The sequence below is a fragment of the Crinia signifera genome, chromosome 6 (genome assembly GCF_055691185.1).
Source record: "Crinia signifera chromosome 6, ASM5569118v1, whole genome shotgun sequence".
NCBI lineage: Eukaryota > Metazoa > Chordata > Amphibia > Anura > Myobatrachidae > Crinia > Crinia signifera.
In genome coordinates, this window is record NC_139222.1 from 87,170,386 (window position 1) to 87,186,798 (window position 16,413).

The 16,413-nt window shown below is 40.8% G+C and overlaps 1 protein-coding gene across 2 annotated transcripts in view; it reads left to right on the top strand.

The window, feature by feature from the left end:
• Nucleotides 1-16,413, top strand: part of OGDHL (oxoglutarate dehydrogenase L) — a 97,808-nt gene that overhangs the window by 17,948 nt on the left and 63,447 nt on the right. The window contains exons 3-4 of one of the 2 annotated variants that reach the window (XM_083146378.1): nucleotides 5,254-5,445; nucleotides 11,170-11,269. In XM_083146378.1, coding sequence (XP_083002504.1) covers nucleotides 5,254-5,445; nucleotides 11,170-11,269 — 292 coding nt within the window. Of the gene's footprint in view, nucleotides 1-5,253; nucleotides 5,446-11,169; nucleotides 11,270-11,348; nucleotides 11,452-16,413 lie in introns of both variants that reach the window. The other variant, XM_083146377.1, reaches the window with a different exon arrangement.

Below are 16,413 nucleotides of genomic sequence, written 5' to 3' on the forward strand. Positions count from 1 at the left end.
TATTATGTGGCCCACATTACTCTTTTCATGGGTGGAATAGGCCAGAAATGTAAAGCATGCAGGGGGTACCAAACACCCTAGCACCCACCCTGGCTGTGACATAAGGGGGGGGGGGGGGTGGAGAGGCAGGAAAGATGTCACAGGTGAACGGATTTCTCCCTATGTGCACAGCGGCAAAGGAAATCGTAGCCATACACATGGGCGGGATTTTGTTCAGTCAGAGCAGAGTGGGGGGGCGTTTACCTGTCCGCTGGGCTCCGAATATACACAGCCCAGCGATCAGTTCTGAATCAGGCCCCAAGAACAGAAATGCACTGAATAAAATGGCCCCTGCTCCCACCCTTGGAAATCAAACCCAGCCCATTGTGTAAATACTGTATCCTTTTATATGAAAGTCTTTCACCTTGTGAAAATCTCTTGCTCTTTGGGGAAAATAGCTCAGTGTGTACGCACGACTTTGGTGACAGATATATCTATAATGTTTCCATTTGTAGGCAGTGTTCAAATATTGCAGAGATATGCAGAAATAAGCAAATTAGCCTAAAAAAGTTTGTATAAGTACGTAAATTCAGTTCACTTAAAAAGACGCTGAGAGCAGAATGGAGAGGCAAGCGGGAAAAAAAAACAGTGAGCACCGTTCTCCATTTTTGCATTGAATACACAAACGGCGAGGTACATCATTTCCCATAAGAACGCAACGAAGAACAATGGCGATGACCAAGTGGCGAACAGGGCAAAGCTCTCTGTTAATTTTTGGCGAACTGGGAGCTGTGAATAGGGGCAAGGTACATTTTTGGAGAGAGGACTGGCCTTTTCGCCAAAAAAAAATCGAACTTTGCTGGAAAACTCCCTGAAATGGGAGCATTGAATACTGCCCAATATATTGTCCAGTGTGTATGCACAATGCTGGACATCCTCCATTGACTGTACATGTAGGACAATGCAGGATATCGTTAGCGATTGCCATGGGGCTAACTGGTTCTGTTCCATTCATCGAGCTGTGTTATAAACTTGACATCCGCTTTAGTGGACTAATGAACAAGACTCTTCTTGTCTTAGGGCCAGTGGACATGGATAGTCACAGGCCAGAGTTACATTCCTTGTGAACAGGGATGCCATCTGTCTGAAGCCTTGTTAATTACGTATATTCTAAATAGACCACATAAAGTGTAACTCCTTTGCCACAGAAGCTGGTAGAGCACTTAGTGTAATTGAGTAAAAGCTTGCTTATCATAAACAGCTTTTATAGGATGTCACTCAATTTAATGTTTTTATGTGCTTTTCCCAGCAAAGTCATTTGGAATGACTTTGAACAGTCTGCAGTTATTCCTTAATGCTGTTGATAGATTTATGTTCCCACCTGTGCGTTTTCAGTACAGTCATAGGTGGGTTTACTAGTCTGGCTACCCCCCCCCCCCCAAAAAAAAGTATGTATGTACATACATACATACATATATACATAGAGAGAGAGCAGGTTGACGGCGGCACTCGGGACAAATAACGACAGGACACCACAGCCTGATTGATTGGCAATCAGGCTGTGGTGTCCTGTCGTTATTTGTCCCGAGTGCCGCCGTCAACCTGCTACCTAATTGTGAGACATCCTTCTTGTAGTCCCGATCAGTGGAAGGCACTGTTAACTCTTTATCAGTGAGTGCCAGAATCAATGGACTGTATATGTGTGTAATATATATATATACGTGCAATAATAGGTACATACATGTGCTTACCTTTATCATAACAAGTTGCTCACTCTTCTCACTTGTTATGATAAAGGTAAGCACATGTATGTACCTATTATTGCACGTATAACCTTGACAAAGGGGTGTCATATACCCCGAAACGTTGGAAGCTTTTTTGCTGAAAATATATTTTTTCAAAAAATCCCCAGAGTGCCGCTGTTGTCTCTTCACTATTATTTATTTATATATATTTATTTATATATATATATATATATATATATATATATATATATATATATATATATATATATATATATATATATATATATATATATATATATATATATAGCGGTAGAGTAGCGGCACTCTGAGTCAGAAATAAACCACCGGCGGGGACGCGGGGGAAGCGCCGTCAGAAGGGGACGTGCGCGCATCTCGTGCGCGCGCGTCCCCTTTCGCAGATACGGATGGCGGCATGGCGGGGGATGGCGGCTGGCGATTCTGCCGCCATCCCCTGCAAAGACCAGGCCGGCTCCATCTGTACCAACAGTTAAGGTTTTCCAGATCTCCTCACAGAATCACAAGTGAAGTAAATAGCTCCACCTGTGGATCATTGAAAAATGTTTCAGCTAGTAATGAGTGCACCTTTGCAGCAGCTAGGTTGTCTGGAAAATGTGAACTGTTGGTAGCTCTCGAGGACTGGAGTTAGCTACCACTGGTCTAGAGGATGCTTATGGGCATGGATGTGCATGGAGAAAAATATTGAGGTGATGTAAGGTTGTGTTATTTTTCTTAGTCCAATAATTTTAAAACTGATGTGCCTCTTAACTTTCCCCAATGTAGCCTAATATACTGGTCCTGCAACAACCTGTTACACATAAAGGACATACAAATATGTCCACATACATCTACAGCAGGCATGTCTAAACTATGGCCCTCCAGATGTTGTGAAACTACAAGTCCCATCATGCCTTGCCACAGTTTTGCTATTAGGGAATACTAAAACAATGGCAAGGCATGTTGTGATGTGTAGTTGTACAACAACTGGAGGGCCACAGTTTGGACATGCATGATCTACAGCGATACAAGTAGTAGGAAAACAGTGTAACATAGCATTTCGTATACAGATGCAGTCACACACTGAATATAGACATGCCACATTTTAATCCATTTTAATCAGCAGAAGCTGCTGCGTGTCCTATTTACTCTGTTTTGCAAATACAACTCTATTTAAACAAAAAAGTTGGAAAAAAAATGCCTGGCACTACCAATTGACTAGAAGGGCTTTCTAACATGAGGCTACATGCTATAATGTTACCATAATATAGCACGTGATGGATCCCAGGTTTACCAGCTAAAACCAATTCAAAACTTTATTTCCTTCTGCTGTATGCAAAACTGTGTGAGAGAGAGAGTCTTTAGAATGCAGTTTAGTTATAAAATGTTGAAATAACCAACACCAACAGTCTTTTTTTATTACTTGTCACCTGACCAACTGACTAACTAGAGCCGTAATGTAACTTCACATCTGGCAGCGGGTCTGATTGTTTTATAACTGTGCAGAGCAGTTTTCATAATTCACATTCCATGTTCCTCCCATTTATTGGATATGAAACGCCCGGAACTACTGTACAAGTTTTTATAGACTGAACCATAAAGGTTTAGGACAGGAAGTATCATGTTGGAGAACCTCGGCATTTCTTTTAGCTTGCAATGCAATTTATAAAGATTTTTTTTTTCTATGTATCCACTTTGAAACCCTAAGATTTTTTTACACAGGTTACACATGTACAGAAATATGGGACTGTGCTTTCGATTCAAAAGTTTGCTTTTAAGTCCCAATCTGGTAATGACTATGGAAATTATAATAAAATGCAACAGAAAGCAGCCATTGTATACTGTAAACCAAGCATAACTCTGTAATTGCTTTAATCTTGTTGAACTAAGTTTGGCTTACTTAATAATTCCGTGTATCATAACATTAATAATGATGACCTGTTTAGATCCATTAAAAAAAAAATACTTACCTGGGCTAGAAGCTTTGGCTTAGTCTGCCTGTCGGAGTATAACTAGAGCATTGAGTGGGAAAGCGCATATTGGCAATCTCGCTATATAATAATTACATTATAAAGACTGAGAGCTCTGCAAAGATGGGTTCATGGCAGCTAATTTGATTGGCTGTTAGGCTTCCTGCCTTCTCTGTCTAGACCCACCCCAAGGAGTAAATACAACCACTGTCCTCTGCATTGGGTGCAGAAAATTAATGGTTAAAAAATAAGGTTGTGCATGACTACTGTAGATCATTCTAGGCTTATTTCCTTCCCTATCCCATTCTAATCAAATACATAGACAAAGCTGCATGCACTCCAACTTCATGACCAAAACTCGTCATACCTCTTGACTGATTGTTCAAAGGGGGTAATTCTGGTCTGTTCAGTCCCTGGCTTATTCACACCAGGGACCGATGTTTCGGGATCACCTGCACGGCTGCGAATGGATGTTTTGCATAAACATCCATTCACAGCCTTTGGGGGGTGGACCAAATCATTAGATGGTTGCAAGTTTGCCGCTCCCGTTTGCACCCGACATTTGCATATGCGCATGCACAGATGCCAAACATCGCTCCCCCGTGCGAATGCACGGGGGGCAGAGGAATCAGAATAAGACCTTAAGTGTATAGTAATCAACATTTTAAGAGATTAGAATAGCTTTCACTTTTATTAAATTTACCTATTTTCTCCCAAATTTCAAACAATTAGTATTCACAAATAATAAAATAAACATCCCCAACTCATCTACACGAATAATAGCTCTAAAAATACCCCAGTGTTATTTTGAATAGGTTCATCTTAAATTAATAAACCACACAATTAAATTAAATAGTCAATACTATGAAACATCACCACCAATAATTGGGCTTACTATGATCTGACCATTTCATTTAATTTTTGTCAACTGGAAACCCACTTAAGGTGTGTGTTTGCCTTTAGTAAGAATAAGACTGAAGAGGTATCGTAAGCTCAGCAAAGATAATGTTCTAACATAAAATACAAATGGTTCAATTGTATATTTTGTGTAGAGATATATTTTTTTTTTTTTCGTTATATTGTTATTGTGTATTTATACATCTATGAAAATAGAAATGTCCATCTTTTAAAAATATCCTTAATTTTATTGTATAGGTGCATTACCATTATCAATTTAATTATCTTAATGCATTGCAGTTCCAGATACAGTATTACATTAAAGTCCTTTATGACCTGACTTTGAAATGTCTCCAGTAATGCTCTTGCATTTTTTCCCTTGCATCATTTTAATAATGGAGAGTTTTACAACACATTTTATAGCTTCCCAATAAGTCTGTATTAAAATACATTTTAGTTGCCCCTTAGCATTTACAAGCAATGGTGATTTGGTTGAAATACTTTCTTAAACTAAAGGATCATCTGAAAACAATTTATGCAATGTACTTCACATTAAATGTTGCTGAGTCCACCTTCCAGGTACACTGTGGTACTGGTTAAGGACCTAACACTAACATTAATATTTTTCTCCTTTTTTTTTTATATAGTCTTGGGATGCTTTCTTCCGTAATGCTGATGCTGAGGTCTCTCCCAGAGAAGCACATCAACTAGCTAACGTAGCTGAGAGACAAAACAAAGTTATGCTGATTCAAAGAGATGGTCTTGCTATTGGGTCAGCTAAAACTGAAAAGCTGGTGGAGGACCACCTGGCAGTGCAGTCATTAATCAGGGCATACCAGGTATGTTCTAATACTGTATACAAGTCTACATATTGAAACAAAGAGTTAAACTTATTCTTCTATGTGGGTTAAATGGTATTTACTCCTTTATCCATGGGACACAGAAGTACACTGGGGTATAGATGGTAGTGTACAGTTCAAGCAAGGGTGAACTGCGGTCAAGGGGCTGGCCAGTAAGGAGGTGATTTTTTCATGAAGGCGCTCAGCTGCTCGTGATGGGGTGTGGTCTCTTTAAACACCCTATTTGTCACTCTTGGGGCCTGTCCAGCAATTACGAACATGTCGTACCGCCCTGCAAGCTCTTCCCCGCTGTAAATCGTTGCTTTGTGCAGAAACGAAGAGGCAGCAAGTGTCAGGGACTGGTGGTCCTCCCCTTTGAAATGCATGTCTGATGCAGACTTACATCTTCTCTGTATCACAAGCTTCATGTGGCTCTGCCCTCCATGCAGCAGAGCTTCACCACTTATTATAGTGGTGTTTTTTCGAATAAAATGCTTTTTAATTGAAAAGTTGAACAAAAAGGCAGTCAGCACTACCGAGCCACACCAGTGTCCAAATGTAATAGGCTCCGAGTTCGTCGGACGTGCAGGATGGTGGCCGAACTCTAAGGTTTTTTTAAAGGAGCAGCCATTTACAAGGCATAGTTTTGCCTAGTAAATGATTGAGGCTTTTTTTAAAGTTCAGTCGTCATCCCACATGGCTGTCCTATATGGAAGCTACAGTATTCCATTTGGCCACATGACATGGTGCAATTAAAAAGGCTGTTTAACATGCAGGGAGGCTAAATGTAAAGTATGTGACTTGTTGAGCAGGTTGAGTTCCTTTCGTGTTCCTCGTCTTCTTTAGGCAGGTCTGAATGCAGATATGCACCTCGGATCCCTGATGGTGCAGGCTTTGTCACTTTCCATTTTTTTCTAGTGCCGCATAACCTGGCTTCCTGAGTTTATACATGTGGTCTTATCTCCAACCCCTATTTTTCCCTCCAACAGCTCTGTGGGGCTTTATTCTTGTGTTCAATTTTTTTGCAATTGGCTCTTTTTGAACTGCTTCACTCAGAGGACATCAAATATTTTACTTGTAAAGCTGGTTTTCTCCTATAGATTGTCTTATCTACACTAAGCAACTTTTCATGTTTCTCTCCCTATCTGGTTTTCATGATGACTGGGTAGAGATCAATACTAAATGCTCCTTCTTGCCGAAGGTCTTCTCAAAGTGCCACATCCATCAACCTTTTGTGGTGGTTTCCAGTGGAGATTCCTCTGCTCATATTTTCTATTCCCTTTTAGGTTAATGTTTCCTTCACTTCAGCCTTACGCAAAATAACAAGTTGTTTGTCACAAGTGTGGTTCTCACAAGTGTGGTTGACTGGCATGCTTACCTTGCTCAGGACCAACCAGTGACTGTGAGGAATGCCTTTTTGGCTTTCTCATTGTACTATTGTGTCTCCCAGTGGATTTAGGAGGAAACTGTATATTTTTTTTCCACTTTTTCCGATTCCATGATTTCACTGTGATGCTACTTGTACTGCTGAGTTTAGTTATTTTGTACATTTTTAGGTTCTAGCAGTTTGGATATTTATTTTTTGTTGTGATGCGTTCCATCACTTGGCCGGGGGATGTTTTACTTTTCTAATCCTTCCTCATCTCCATCTCTGATTGGGCTTGGTTGAACTTTGCTAAGGCAGGATACAAATTGGGAGGCGCCTCATTTAAATCAACTAAGATTTAAAGGGTCAGGCTCTACATGCCACCAGTGTACTCCAGTGTCCCCCATACATTTAAGAGACATGGATTTTACTGGTAAAGTGTTTTGGTTTCTTTATCCATATTAGATCATTTAAATATATATATGTAGATACAGCTGTTTATATACACAATGTAGCCAACCTCTTACATTTACATTTTTTGCTGTGTTTTTTTTTTTTTTTTTTGGTTACTGCCCTAATATGTTTCTATTCCTCAACAGAACTTAACATTTTTTGCATTATATTTACATCTGCTTTGTAGTTCCATTATTTCTCATTTTCTTAAAAAGTAGTCTTTGAGGCTGTGTACAATTTCCTTCAATGGGACTGCAGACAGGATATATATAAATGATATATAATCTCTTACCCATCTTGTACTTTAGGTTAAATGGACTTTTAATGGGTCCTTAGATTTTAGGAATATATCAACATTTTGTATCACACTATTAAAACCATTTAAATTGTGTTTATTGCTGCAATTATGAATTTAACACCCACAATTTTTAATAGCATTCAGAATAAACAAGAGTACACACGCACATACATATAGGGAGACAACCCAACACCAATCGAACCATCGCAATATGAACCTGTCACTATCAAACATTCCTAAAGCAAACTTACACATGAAGAATATTAAGAAAACTAAAATACACAAACCTAATACACTTTCCATTATATATAACAAGGACAGGCTATGTTACAACCCCCCCCCCCCCCCCCCCCCCACACACAATTCCCTAACCCTGTAGGGTATTACTGCATCTTCATCCTAATTATATTACACTACCTGACCCCTCTACCCCCAGCCCAAAAGACATATGGAGTAAAGTTTCCCATTTACCTTAGGGCATGGTATATCCAGAGCAGGTTCTAAGGTGCACTAAAAATACTCCTCAAAACAATAAACAGAAGCCATGATGATACTGTCATTTAATTATTAACATATATAAAAATGACATTGACAGGATATGACAATGGGGGAACATTCAAATAGAATTCAAAAGAAAGGAATAGCAAAGTACAGGAGATAAGTATTATCAAATAATGAAAGAAGCTTAAAAAAATACACACTGATATTAAAAAATCATAAATACAGGCAAACAGTGTCAAACATGGGTAATAATTCAGGTACACCAATGGAAATCAAGCATAATCATCCCAGCCTGAGGCCTGCCATCCAAGACAGATTGGACCCCCTCCACAGAGAAAAAATCAACTAAACTGTTACAGCCTTCTATAACTACTTATAGTTGAATAAAAGTCAATATGGAGCAGGAAACCTGGCTGTCAGACAAACATTGTACTCTGTGCCGATGTACCCTCATCTGGAGGTTCAAGGAAACCAGCTGAGCAAGTACAAAAGCTTTACACGACACAAAAGGGGCAATACAGTCCCCAGGCCCAGCAATCCAAATCCTTGCATACTGTATCCTGACACAGAAGAGGTAAATCAGCAGGCAGGATCCCCACCCTCTGTCCCGAGGTGATTATGGCTTGAATGGATTGTTCCATGGTTCCTACAGAAGGGTTGGGAAAACAGGAGACATCTGGAACAGAGAATATATCAGTCTACAATGGGAGGTAAGTATATTTAATAAAATGTATAACTTCAGTAGAGATCAGGGCTTCAGGGTAGCAACATGGGTCCAGAACAATCCAAAAGAACAAGGATCCAGCTGGATAAAAAGGGTAGCACTGAACTGTAGATTAGACTAGCAAGGATGGTAGAAAACATGTATCTCCTCACCAGTGAAGCCAAGAGAGTCCAGCACACCAGATCCTTGGGAGTAGACGGGAGAAGTAGCAGTCAAGCTGAAAAGAGCAATCTAGCAGGCTCCAAGACCCTGTGGGACTTAAGGTGCCCACACACTAGAACGATTTTTTGGGCCGATTTCCGATAAATCGGCCAATATATTGTCCGATGTTTACCGATAATCGGTCGAAAATCGGCCGCTATCGGTCCGATGCGCGATCCCGTGGATCTTTAGCTCAATCTTCTGATGTTACATGCTACACGAAAGAGCAGAAGATTTAACAAAAGATCCATAGGAACGCACACAGGATCTTAAGAAAAATCTTTGGTAAAGATGTGCGCTTGCCTGAAATCTTTTGTCCAGGATGGACAAAAGATTTTAAGGCTAATTTATGCGCCCATCTTACGATCGCAGATCTTTCTAGTGTGTGGGCACCTTATATCCAGGCTGCATTGGTGATGTGAAACACAGGTGCCCCAACCAAGACAGGCAGCAGAGCAGCGGCTCCTAGTACAGCAGCGTGGAGCACACTTAGGTGGAGGACAGAACAGGCGTTTTTGCGCAGCGTGTATTTACAGCTATGATGGTGAAAATCGCTCAGCGCACACTTTGGGTGGCCGGCTTTCCATAGCAGGACACTATGGAAAGCTGTGCACTCGGTAATACCAGCAGATGAACGGTGACGACCGGCCATGATGCAGGAGCGCACAGCAGCGCTAACCGCTCATCACCAGGCCGTACACACTGTGTGGCTTTTTAACCATAACGTAGCTCAAACGGTAAAAGTGAGCTTCTTTCAGCTCAAAATCATCCAGTGTGTATGGGCCTTTACTCCTTTATGTGGCCCAGACCAATTGCAGATTCATCCAAAGGGTGGGTTCAGTCCTGGGCAATGAACTGTTACATTATCAGGAAATAAAAGGACAAAGTGTCTGCGCACCACTAGGATGCAGCAGGGTACTTGTAGTATCCCCTCCAACAACACCGGATACAATAAAGAAAAGATGGGACCTATTGGGGTGTATTAAATCCAAAATGTCCAAATTATAGCTCAATTTCTGTATGTCCAATGAAATTCCTTTATGGTGTAATCCCTGATCCAGAAAGGTGAACCATATTGGAATATTGGAGATCGATGTAAAGCCAGTGTTCACCAGGAATTCAAGAATTGAGCCATAATTTGGACATTGTAATTCTAATTCTGCACACATGTATGGGCATGTAACAAAGGTTATACAATTGGCAATTGGGGTTTTAATGCTTGTGGCATGTGAAGGAGGCTTTGGCTTTAGGCTGAACAGCTGGTGTTGTACCACAATGTATATAAAGTAATGGTTCCATCAGTAGGTTACTTTGGCACAGTCATCTGGCAGCCAACTTAAGAACTTTGCCCCCCACAGTACATCAGAGCAGATGTTCGCTAAGAAGCATAGAATAAACTAGGCCTGAATTATATTCTATTGCTTTCACCTGCAAGCCTTCCCCCTCCAGCCTTGTGGTTAATCAGACACTGTACATTACATACATTTTACTGCAAAAAAGTTGTAAGCCACACACTGTGCACAGTACAAAGACCCATCATTAAATGCAGTCCTTCAGGATTGACAACCACAGCAGATATACCCACACTGATTACATGTTTTGTAAGAGGGAGGCTTCTAGTTTTAATTGAGAACCTCCAGTCAGTGTAGACCATTTTTGGATGTTCCAGGCAGAAAAGGAGGGGACATGCTACTGATCTCTGATTATTAAAGTAGCATAGTATGGAGAAGAGTGTACAGTATCATTTGTTTCCATATAAGTTTTGAATGCCGATTGTCTAGCATTGTACAGTACATTGGTACAATGTCATAAAATGAATGCACATTAAAGAAAAAACTTTTTACAGATTTTTTTTTTTTATGTTTTCTCATTCATTTGGGTTTTATACCTTTTTATTCTTTGAAGAGAAGTCAAAATAGCCAAAAAATCTTACATCAAATACGTGGTAGGTAGCAGAGATTTATGTGTTCTGTGTTGTACCAAGACAACCACTGAATATTTATGGCCTGCTTAGTTACACAGCCAAAAAGCCGTTCCCCTGGAAATAAAATTAAAAATATCAGCAAATGTGACATTTGTAAAATGCAGTATGTATTGAACTATGGAAGGAACGTTGTACCAACTTAAGTTAAAGCTCTAGACCACAGTAGCTTGAGCCAGCAGTCTTGTCCTTACTTGCAGACCAGAGGGCACCATGATGCAAGTTTGGATCCGTTAGGAATTAATGAAGTCTTTTTTGATGATTCGATGGATGAAGACGCAGTGGGACACACAAGCATTGGTGAGCAATTTATTTTGACATCTTAGGTGATTTCTTGTGGTTTTTCTTTTTCTTTGGCTTACCACTTCAAATCGGACAGATCCGTGGACATCATGTGGCTCAGCTGGACCCTCTTGGAATCTTGGATGCAGATTTGGACTCTTTTGTTCCATCTGATCTTATCACTACTATTGATAAACTGGGTGAGAACTTAAGGCTGTAGATTGCCTTCACCTGTTGGAAGATAGCGGTCATTTGCTGGCTTTATGTCTCGTCATTGTGCCTTATTTACCAGATGTGTTCCTCATATATCCAGCCTCAATACGCCCCTCAGTGAGCTAACAGGTCCTGCGAAACTATAGTAACATCTGGCGCCCTTTTTACTCAAACCATGTCCTAGTCACAATGCATTGTGACTAAGACACACCAGTAAACTTATTAATTTGATGTGCCACACCTGTATATTGTGTGTGACTGAGTCTGTATATGGTGGAGAACAGAAAGTGTGTTGGGGAACAAAAGCTGCTTCTGCTACATTTTAGCACTCCATATACCCATTCAGAGACTCAGTTGCTCACAGATATAAAAGTGTCATATCAAATTATTCATCAGTCTCCCATTGTGTTTCAGTTGCATTGTGTCCTCCCCGGTGCTAGCAGTCTCATGGGACCTGGCATGTCAAAGGGGGCTGTTTGGCACAACTGCTGCAAAGATGTTTGAGGACACATCTGTACTTTGTACTTTTTTGTGCTTTGTGTAGATTAATGTACAGTATATGGATAACATTTAAAATTTCACACACTTTTGCAATGCTATAGATTCATCACCTGTATTGATTGTCATTATCTACAGATGCAGCCACAGATCTCTCAGATAACTCAGTTACAGTCCAATCACTATGTTTGTTTATGAACCTTCACCAAGTACCTCTTTGGCGAGATGTAATCTCAATTTCAGTAATGTAAATTTGCAATATTTTTGTCTTTTAAAGTAACAGGAGTGTACGATTTTTTTTGGTAATATTTAAGAAAAAAACAGGATCAGCACCCTTTGGGCTGGTCCTGGTTTTCCAGGGGGGGGGGGAGATTAACTGGAGTTCCCCCCTATTTGTAAGAAACCAGCATTGGGTTCTTAGATTGGTCCTGGTTCCAAAAATACAGGGGTGAAAAGTATAGGTGTCCCCCATATTTTGTAACCAGCACCACCAGTGTTAATTTTTTTTTTTTAATTTTTACACCCCCAAAATCAGCCTGCCGCTCGCAGCTCCGTGGTGCCAGGGACAGCCCCGGGCTTGAACCCTGTATGGACCCCAGAGACCCTGTCCAGGGCTGACCAGCCAGAGTGTTACTATGATGACAGGTTACTTTGTATAAAAAGTGTCCCCCGGCTGTGGCATTACATCACAGGCTATTTGAGCCTGGTGCTGGTTCCAAAATATAGGGGACCCCTATTCTTTGTACCCTGTACTTTTGGAACCAGGACCAGTCCAACCGCCTGGTGCTGGTTTCCTAAATACGGGTGGACCCCAGTCAATTGTTCCCCCGTATTTGGGAAATGCAATCTGATGTCAATCTCGCCTGCCTGAGGCAGGTCTATTTTTCTTGTGATTCTGGGTAAAGATTGGGGTGCGAAAAATCCATATTACATTTGCGATCTTGAAGTTTTCTATGAGAAAACCTCTGGATGCGATTTTTTAAAGTGTGATTTTTTTATGGGGTGCAAAATGTGCAATTTTTTACCACAAATCGCACACTACCACTTCTGCAATTTTTGGTAAACGTGCACCATATTATATTTTGTCCCTTATATGAATAAAGAGACTGTACTGGTTTTTTTTGGACAGTCACACTTGCAACTTTGTGCTAATGCTAGTCTAAGCCCTTGCTCTGGTGTACACCTGTGCATCTGAATCCACACCAAGGGGACGATTCAGACCTGCACACAACGGTCCGAATTCAGCCCCTCTTTTGATGGTGGACTACTGTGCACGGGTATTTTCGCTAATGCGCATGTGCAGGGCCCGGCTGTGAGCGCCTTCAGCACCGGCAGTTGGGTGACCACAAAATGATGTCTCCTGCTCAGTGACCGGAAACAGACATTTTCCAGGGGCAGGCCACATCTCTGGGACCACCCTACTGACATGGGGGCTTCAAAGACAGGTTTCCTCCCCATGAGACCTCTTTAATATTGGGGCGCCTACAGCGTGAACATGGTTTTTGCCACAGGTGTCAGTCAAGTAAGTGACGCCGCTGCCATACCACACCATTTAGATTGAATATCTTTGTGTGTTTATTTAGCTACATCTGCTATTACCCAGGAACTCCCGATTACATTCTAGAGTAAGTGCGGCTCAATCTGTTCTGGGACACAATAGGACATGTGTCATGTGACTTAAAGTATATGACCATTTGCATTGCATCAGACTCAGAATAAGCCACTATAACAATAATTGGGATAATCTGTATACCAATAAATTGAATTTCTTTGAACTGTAGCTGCATCTGAAGTAATTCTGGCTTGTTTTGTCTTTTTGTTGTTCAGTGTGCCCTAATGGCTGCTTCTATTAGTTTATATACAGTATGTGGATATGTTGTAGCTAGAAACCTATGGTTTGTGGGAACACGGACATCCTTTTTATAAATCTCAATTAGTTTTATTGGCCCATCACTGGTGCATGCAACCAATTCCCTCAGCTCAACACACTGCAATGGGCCAGCTAAAGTGACTTGACTCCTACATTATAATAAATGCAGAGGACTTGGTTACATACATTTACACAAATCTATGGCAAGCTGTGTCAATGCTGTTCTGTGCTGCCGGCCCTATACTACATGATATATCACCACTTTGGTTCATATATATATGTATACCGAAGTTAGAACCAACTCACTTGGCTGGTCCATTACAGTGTTCCTGGGGATTTATTTTGTTCTTTCTATTTTGTTCTGACTAGTGTAGATTAACCCATTCCTTACATGCATCCATAATGAGCCAATAAATTGATTGAGCAACTTCCATTCTGTGTATCACTGTTCTGAGAACCATGTACAAGATCAGTATTTGGAGTCTATGCTAATTCCTGTAGTGCCATAATAAAGGATCCTGGGATGCCTCAGGTGAGTTGGCTCTCAATTTAGAAATACAGAAATAAATTGTTTCATACCTAGACTATCTGTGTACCTACGATTACTTTTCCTGTTCCCTATTGTGTATCTGGATGGTTTAATTGCATATTCTATTTATTTATCTACGATTCAAAGTGGTGCTATTGTCATGGCATGTAGGACCACCACAACAGAGACTCCTTGATGTGGCTTACCATATTTTTGGAAAATACATGTAACTGAGAACCTGATTGAGAGGTACATGCACAATTGTGATTTTGCTCGCAGGTAACTTGTGAAAATAAGCCTCTATATTGTGCAAAGAGATGCCCACTGCCGCTGCTCATAGACTTCTGGTGGGGACCGGGGATGGTCGCATGTAGAGCTCCCATCCTCAGCCCCCCGCAGAAGAGGAGTGCAGTGAGCAGTGAGCAGGGGGGGGGGGGGGGATTCCTGGTTATTAAAAAAAATCTTTCAAAATACCTGGGGCTTTCGTAGGCTGCTTCCTATTATTTCTCAGGGTTTTGAACTGTCTCATTCTCAGAAGTCTGTGTGACTGATTGATGGCTGTGTTTCTGAGTGTAAGGTATTGCATCTGTCAGACAGAGGTGGATGATCTGCAGCATGTGAAAGGTATAGCACATTATAAAGCCCGGGATTAATGAACTCCAGCTGTTTACAATGCTTCAAGGAACTTCGTAGTTTTTCATTTTACCCACTTTTAATCTATTTTTTTTTTTTGTTTATGATAAATGAGTTGACGTATAGTTTTACTGCTTAGGTTGGTAAGTCATTGTACATATCTAGAACATGACATATATGTTTTATTAATTTCAGGTGAATAAAAATGACGGTACATTTTAGCCTTTTGGATTAACTCTCTTTAACATGACACTTTTAGCTTTACACTGTACAAATGTGAGTTGTTTGGGTTTTTTTATGTACTCCCTTTGCACAACCGGCCTTGGATGTCCTATTGCAACACAACCAATTAATTATTGATGAAAATACACAGCTGGAACACAAGTTACCATTTAATGGGTTGTATCTCATCAGGGTCAGTTGAATATTTCCTTAATTTGTACGTTCTGCGTTACACTGCCTCCAACATACATCACAGTTTGTGGAGTCATCTTTGCAGAATGTTACTGTACATTTTCTGGTAATTGAATCCACGCTGTGTCATCTCTGCTTATTATCTTCATTATTTTAAATACAGAAGCTGTGAGCATAGTCGTCCAAATATTGATCGTCTTGTGCAGGGTTTTAAGAGAACAGTTATTCACAGTGTATTTAAACTGTCAAACTCAGTCAGCTTCCATTAGACGTTGACCTTACATGTTTCCTTCTTTCCTCCCTCCCTGTCCTTGATTTATAAAGCTGGGAACCTGTGCTAGTACTTTTAAAATTCCGTCCTGCCCCCTGCCACATGCACATAACTGCACTGAAGCCGATATTAATATTCCAGGCATGTTAAGAGCGGTATTCAGCATCATACAGCAACATCTATGTAGTCCAACTGGAAACTTACGGTGTCCGTGTGATAGGTTGACAGTGTTTAGGTCCACAAGCACCAGGCCGTCAGTGACAGGTGGACAAGTCAGCATGCACCTGGTCGACATGCCAATGTCCACACATGAGAAGACGCACATGAGTTTTTCAATTTTTTTTAACATTTTCTGGACTATTTCATGCTTTACAATCCACGTGGCTACAATTGGGAATGGTAAATTGAGCCGAGTGCGGCAGTGGTGGAGCAAGGCTTCTGGCCTGAAGCATGGAGAGTGAAGCGATACACTAATTGTGGGGATCCATGATGACAGGTGTCAACGTTGACACCAACATTTTTTTTTAAACTTTACAACCCTTTCATGTTTGTACCTTTTTTCCCTTCGACCTTCTTGTATCAACCTTTTGTCAATCTCCAACTTTCCATGTTGACCTTTTTTCCATGTCGACCTATTGGGGTTGACCTAGACACTGTCGACCCCTTGATCCACACCCAAACTTCTAGAGCAAGAGGCTGTCATTATTGTTTAAATCCTTGAATTAAAGGATTAC